Source organism: Somniosus microcephalus, chromosome 16 (assembly GCF_052327205.1).
Source record: "Somniosus microcephalus isolate GS21.2 chromosome 16, FLI_Smic_1.0, whole genome shotgun sequence".
NCBI classification, from domain to species: Eukaryota; Metazoa; Chordata; class Chondrichthyes; order Squaliformes; family Somniosidae; genus Somniosus; species Somniosus microcephalus.
In genome coordinates, this window is record NC_141002.1 from 38413010 (window position 1) to 38420509 (window position 7500).

The 7500-nt window shown below is 39.5% G+C and overlaps 1 protein-coding gene across 2 annotated transcripts in view; it reads right to left on the bottom strand.

Annotated features, from left to right (window-relative positions):
* Positions 1-5261, bottom strand: part of phf21b (PHD finger protein 21B) — a 208739-nt gene extending 203478 nt beyond the window's left edge. The window contains exons 1-4 of one of the 2 annotated variants that reach the window (XM_086008816.1): positions 5015-5261; positions 4719-4802; positions 4288-4320; positions 4001-4066 (exon numbers count right to left, since the gene is read on the bottom strand). In XM_086008816.1, coding sequence (XP_085864942.1) covers positions 4001-4066; positions 4288-4320; positions 4719-4772 — 153 coding nt within the window. In that variant the 5' untranslated portion in view covers positions 4773-4802; positions 5015-5261. Of the gene's footprint in view, positions 1-4000; positions 4067-4287; positions 4321-4718; positions 4874-5014 lie in introns of both variants that reach the window. The other variant, XM_086008815.1, reaches the window with a different exon arrangement.
* Positions 5262-7500: the final 2239 nt, after the last annotated feature.

Genomic DNA, 7500 nt, shown 5'->3' on the forward strand with positions numbered 1-7500 from the left:
ACAGGTTCTGAAAAAGGGACTTATTCCCCCACCACATAATTACTTATTAGTTTCAGTGTTTGCACCAAAAAGACTTTTTGTTGCTTACACATTAGTAGAGATAGTGTGTGCCGCGTTCTAACTGTGATAATTTGGCTAGCTATTCCTTACTCACTGTTGACCGCTTCAAACCTCTTTTCGTTTTGTGGTCCCTTAATTTAAATTTTGTTCAATTTTACACATCATTGATTTTCATGGTTTTAGGCTGTTTTATGTGTAAGCACTCACAATGAGAGTAGGAAACCTTATATCTTTCAGCAAAATAGAAATTTAGCAGCTTATTTACAAAAACAAATTTTCTGCCTTCTTTTGATAGAGACATAACTACAGCAATCCAGATACTGTAGATCTATGCAGATTCATAATTTGATTTTAATCAATACAATGCACTACTTAAAAATGTTACATTTCTATTGTGTTACAATGCTACAGAATTACAACATTGGATGGGGGGGGGGGGGGATTTATTTTCTTTATCAGTTATATTCATATGCAAAAGTTGATTTCCTCAAGTAACATAATGCAATGAATTAATGTTCTTGTGAAGTATCCTTGATTGAAACCACTCTCTTTACAGGAACTTTCTTTTTCATTTGACTAAGTGTAATTGTTTTACATGAATCAAAATACATCACACTTGATTACAATATGCTGTTGTCAACCCAACATTTAAAAAAATGAAATGGAACATTCACATTCAAATCCTGAACAAAAGTTTTCATCTCCCTTTGTACTGGAGAAGGAAGAAATAAAGTTAAAGCCATAATAAACTTATCAAAGTCCATTCTCTCAGAACATGACCAACACTATGATAAGTGACAATTTATTTCAAATGGTAAAATTAAAATAAAATGAACATAAAGTAGTGCACAACAGATCTACACCATTTAAAATAAAGCTAAACCTTTGGTTGGCACTTCAGAGATGCAAGAAATAATAATTAACAAGTCTGGTTAAGTCATGGGGTCAAAAGGTCAAATTTATAACCAGTAAACTGAAAAATCCAGAAGCTCAGGGTGCATCAATATTCTTCTGAAATTGAATGTTCTGGCATTTCATAAGGGACTTTCTTTACCGAAACATAGTTCAAATTACAAAAACAAGTTGCCTCCAAGATCTGACCATACTATGGAAATCAACACAAACTGGTCCAATACTTTTGTTGCTCACATGGGAAATAAATTAGCAAGATCATAGGCTCCCCAATAGCTCAGTAAGTAAATACAACCCACAATGATACTGAGCCAGAGTCATAGAATCACAGAATGGTTACAGCACAGTAGGAGGCCATTCGGCCCGTTGAGCCCATGCCGGCTCTCTGCAAGAGCACTTCAGCTAGTCCCAATCCCCCGCCCTTTCCCCGTAACCCTGCATTTTTCTTTCTTTCAGGTAATTATCTAATTCCCTTTTGAAAGCCACGATTGAGTCTGCCTCCACCACCCTTTCAGGCAGTGCATTCCAGATCATAAACACTCGCTGCGTAAAAAGGTTTTTCCCTCATGTCACCTTTGGACCTTCTGCCAATCACCTTAAATCTGTCTCCGCTGGTTCTCGACCCTTCCGCCAATGGGAACAGTTTCTCTCTATCTACTCTGTCTAGACCCCTCATGATTTTGAACACCTCTATCAAATCTCCTCTCAACTTTCTCTGCTCTAAGGAGAACAACCCCAGTTTCTCCAGTCTATCCACGTAACTGAAGTCCCTCATCCATGGAACCATTCTTGTAAATCTTTTCTGCACCCGCTCTAACGCCTTCACATCATTCCTAAAGTGCGGTGCCCAGAATTGGACACAATACTCCAGTTGTGGCCGAACCAGTGTTTTCTAAAGGTTCATCACAACTTCTTTGCTTTTGTATTCTATGCCTCTATTTATAAAGCCCAGGATCCCGTATGCTTCTTTAACCGCTTTCTCAACCTGTCCTACCACCTTCAACAATTTGAGCACATATACCCCCAGGTCTCCCTGTTCCTGCACCCCCTTTACAATTGTACCCTTTAGTTTATAAAGGAAGGAAATTTCCAGTTTCAATCCTGGGTTCAATCATTAATTTGTGCTGATTTCAGAGGGAAAGGCAACACCCATATCAAAGTGTTGCCTCCCAGTGAAAAAGTGAATGTGTGGACAAGTGCGGGTGTGAAGCCCCTCTCATGATCAAACAATAATATTTATCGTCTATATTATCGTTTAGGTTCACGTGTGAAAAATGTCCACTTGGGCAAGGTGCTGGAAAGCTACTGGTTAGCATAAAACCAATCTCCAGTGGAAGTAAGCACCTTATATAGAGAGAATTCATGCTTTTTAAGTGCTGGAAGTGCTAAACAGTTAATTTGCACTTGACAGTTCATTCTAAATTTTATGCAATTTTAATGTAAAGAACCACCATTTTATTTTCCAAATAGTTACCTCTGAGTTATTACAAGTACTTGGTCAAAAAAAGCTATGCTATTTCCAGCTAAATAAAAGTTTGATGAAGTGATGAATAAAGTAGAATCAAACATTACAGCTTTGGTGCACATTTTTTATTCTAACTACAGTACAAAAATACCTTCCTCCCCGATTGAGGGGAGGGAGACATTTTTGGTAAATTAAAACTGATCGGATATACATATAGTGATTATAACCAGTAGTCTACCCGCTCCCTCCTCACCCCCCAACAAAGTATCAAAACGATCAAAATGGTAATGTTAAGCATGAATGAGGCCCCATCCCCCTCCCCACTTCAGATTGCGATTTCTTCATCATTGCATAGTTTTCTCCATGTTAGGAAAAAAACACAACACCCCTTACTTACAAAATGGAAGCTTCCACTACGAAATTGAATGTGCTGGCAAAATAAATAAATAAATAAAATATACCGATTTACTTCTCCCTCCAAACCACTCCACCCCCCCCCCCCCGCAAAAGAAAGTCATACTTTACAACAGTAGTTATTAAACCGACGAGCAAGATCACCGATTATTCTTACGGAGTAGTCCGTTTCGATCTCTAACAAAAATTAAGATGCAGTACTAACTTGGTGCTGCAAGCTGCATTCCAAAAGAAACAAGATCAATGGAGTTAAGAAAAACTCAATATACTGAGCGTCTGGATTTGAAATCTCTTAAAATGCTTCATGAGAATTATGTATAAGCTTTTAGGACAATAATAGGGAGGATAAAAATGTGATCTTTTTGCAAAAATGCACAAAATAGCTGAGAAGCTTAGTGCTGGACAGAGCCAGAGCAAGCTGTGCGTTCAATGGCATCTGTTCGTGGTGCTGAATTTTTTTTCCATTGTAATAATCAGGGTTCTCCGCTAGAAGCCAAGCTCCATCAACTGCTCCAAGTATACAAAGTCGGCCTTCGGAGTTCTAGGACACCAATATTCACGCACTTCGATATTTTCAAATCCCTCCCAAAATAAATCCCGAGCAATAACCCCTCATTAAATTCACACAGAAAAGAAAAGGGAAAGTGGTGCTGACCCCGAATCAACCGCTTACACGTCAAATCAGAACAACGAGACGGCAAGTAAGAGCACAGCAACTCAAAAACAATAAACTATTTAAGCATTGCGGCAAGAATTAGGTCAGAACTTGAGGATAGAAATCGGTATTATAAACTTAACGAGAAAATTAGTTGCCAGATTTTCCCATTCTCTTTCTAGACTTGGAAAATATGTCGACCTATCCAAAATGGACGCCTTAGAATTTGCCAACTTAAACGCACGCCACAACTTCACTTCATATGGGAGCAAACTCATCTCAAAATACAAACCAACATTTTAACTTTAGTAGTCAATCTATATGTATATAGCAGTCGTCACAGATTCGTTTTACCTTGAAAGGTTACACATTCATTGTTAACACCCCCATCCCTCCTCCCTTCCCCCACAGTTACTTTTAGTGAAAGTCATCGCAAATGTTAAATCGCTACTGTACACATTAATACGTGGTCAAGAACTTAACCAATTCCTTACTTGTTTCTCGCTAAGAGATGTTATTCGGGATTGTCTTTCGTGGAGCTGTTTCTTAAGTTCTCCATTCTGGAAAAATGTAACATTTAAAAAAATTGACATCTGCGATTTGTGACATACGCGGAAAATTGAAAATTGTCCATTGAAATGCAAATAGTGTTTTAGTTACTGCATAATATACACACTCTACAGCTATGCTGACTACCAAATGAGATCTGCACTGATAAAGTTTCTGATCGTCTTCCCGAACACACCGGATAAGAAAATACTTAAGGAATTAGATATTTTACCTGTGGATCTTGCTTCATCTGTGCAACTAGTTTCTAAAAAAAAAATTAGAATATTTGTATATGATTTTTTAATATAAAAAAAGGTCAAAGAGCAATATAAGTTATCATGATTGGGAGGAACAAAGAGGCACGCAAACACTGAGTCAGTTTCGAGCATCTCATAAATATTCAAGTCTCGTACTAATCTCCTCACCACACACACACACAACCGCAATATTACTCCAAATCCTTGTTGCTCTGAACTCGAACACCACCAAAAACTAGTCTCAAAGTTAAAGATCTTGGATGCAAACAGCATCGCGAGCGGGTTATTGCTATTAAATGACCCTTAAATCCAAAGCGTCGTTAAGAAATGCAGAGCTTATTACGGGTTTGATTTGCTCTCTCTCATTCTCTCAGAAGATCGTAAAGGGTAAAATGTTTTTTTTTACCTGATGACACTGGATTTCTACTTTCAGCGCCTCTTGAAGGCTTTGCATCTCCATGGCTGTACTTCAAAAGCACTTTTTCAGACACTTTGAATCCAAACGAAATGAAGTTAGTTGTTTGTGTGTGCGTTTGCTGGCGTGAATGTGTACGAGTGCGCCTGCAATAATTAAAAAACTTAACAGTTTCTTAAAAATAAATAAATAAGCCGGCAATAAACAATCGAAAGAACAAGTACACACAGTCTGCAAAGCAAGTTCTTGCCTCTCTTGCTAGTACGGACACAGGACTCATCACTCACTTTACGCCATTTTTTACAAAACTCTCCCGAAAACAAGAGGGAAAGAGTCGGTCAGGTCCCCGCTGAGCGCAGACCGCCGCAGCGCCGGGGAAGCTGCGAGGCCGCCGAGCGCCGCGCCGCCGCCGTTAATTTTCCGGTAACGGTTTGAAAAATAAATCCGGGGACTATATTCAGCGGGTGCGAGCGCGCGCCTGGATTTCACTTTGCCTCGAGGAAAAGTTGTGCCTCGGCTGCCAATGCTAATGCCGAGTACCCGGATGAAACAATGGACCCCGGCCAGCGAAGGGGCGCTGCGCACGCGCGCTCGCGGTATCCTACACCAGCTGCACAAATTACAACTAACTTTAGCACTTGCACGCTCCAAGCTGATCCTTCGGTTTTGCAAAAATCTAAATCTGCACTTTTGCTTAAAGCATTTTAAAAGTTTTTTAAAATTCAGAATTATAAGACTAGAATGGAACTGGAACTAATAGCTAGTTTTTTTTTTAAATTCATGGGAGGGTGTAGTTTGTTCCAAAGTGCACTTAATATAATCTTAATGCAGCAAATCTCTTGTAGTATAAAATTACTTGCATTTAAATGCTTTAAAGTTTTATTCAGTTCGTAAGCGTGGGGGGAAATAAAAATAGTTTGGGGAGGGGTTGTTTATCAGTTGCACTTTTCATTCTTCCTGTAGTAAATCAACCTAATGGGTTAACAGATTTTGTTGTACAATGGTGGAGAATTTTTGCGGACGGGAGCTGATGGAGTGAGTACAGTACATTTTGGGGAAGAAATGTGAGAAATGAAAAGACTTTTTTTTCATAATTTGTTTCAAGTAATTTCTATCTTACAAATCTAAATTTACAGAGCAGAGCTAGGGAATTTGCATAAAAACAACTTAATTAACACTTCAGTATTTTAATCTCGTCCTACGCTTGATGGACGGGCCGTCTGTTCAATCAGAAAGCGCCAGCGTCTGCTGGGGGCGGGTGAGTGCTCGTTCGGCTGATTGACTCGCCGCTGTGCGCATGCGCCTGCCTTTTAATTACATTGTTACGCACCCATTTTTTTCAAAATAAAAAAAAGAACAAAAATAAAGAACAAGTTGCAGTGTTTCAACGTTAGGGCTGCAAGCCGGGCTGCTTGACTAGATTCCCAATGCTTTGTCATTTGCAGTCTGTCCTTCAAGTTTGATTCATTAGTTGCAGTTTAATGAAGAGGTAGGTTGCAGTTAAAGAACAAAAAAAATAATTAGAATGACAGAGAGAGTGAGTGAGGGCTGTGCAAGGGCACCGCTCTCAACCAATCACAAGTTGCGCCGCAGCTGGGGGAACGTTCTGAAATGGAGTGTTGCATGACGTCACAGCACCAACCAAGGCGGCGCGAAGGCGGGACTTGGCGTTAAGTAAAGTACAGAGTTGCGAGAAAGAGAAATTATGTATGAAAGCAATCGCTTTGAGGTCTTTGGGTATACGATGGAAATGAGCCAACACCATAAACGGTTACACTAGCGGAAAGGAACTTCCATTCCCCAAATATTAATTCGAGCCTGAACATTCCTGACTGAAAAAAGGCGTTTACTTTTTTTTACTACGAATGAATCTTGCTCTCCAGCACCCTGCAGTTTGATTAAAGAGTGCTGGTGCTGAAGCAACCCAACAACAAGGTGCAACAGCTCAAATTTAGGAAACAACGTACAGTGTTATACAAGTAAAGCAATGTTTTTGAAAAATTGCCAAGAAGAATGATTCTCCGAATAACAGCCAGAGTTGACGTAACTACCGTTATAATAATTTTCTGCATTTTGTGGTAGCTGCTGGACCTCTAAATGGAGGGCATATTAATGTTAAGGGAGGGCGTGGGGAGAACGCCAGGAATATGCATCTACGTGCAATCCGTTAAACGACGTGATGATTACCTTGCAAGTAACGTGCCGCAGATCCTTTTGTTGAAATGTTAAAACATTCTGGTTCCTTTTAAAGGTTTATGGAATTATTCATAGTATATGCAAATTCATGATTTCAGCCCCCATCCCCCTCCTAACCTTGGATCGAGTGCTACTGCTCTTGTTCAGTTACTGTTACTTTTCATTGCATGGTTAGGTGGTGAAACTCTGAAGCTCCTCGCATAAACGCCCATTTTGCTTTTACCTTTGAACTTCATCGACTTTCAGCACATTTATACAGCAAAGTCAATATTGCAGCCTTCTTTATTGTGTCTCTTTCTGGTTGCGTAAGTAAACGCCATTGCATGCACATAAAGGCAACTATCAAACCCAACTTGAAGGGAAAAAGCCACCTCTCCTCTCCCCGCCCCCCAAGAGGGCATTGTGGTAAAGATGTATACAAGAACTAAAGGGAAATATATCTCCCTGTACACACAATAGAATTTCTAAGTCAAAACTATCCTGTAGGGTACTAAAAATGTGAGGTCTCTTTTAAGCGCTTAAAGTATGGTTTCTTTCAATATTAATAAGTTTACATTTCACCTTTGCAGCATTTGTT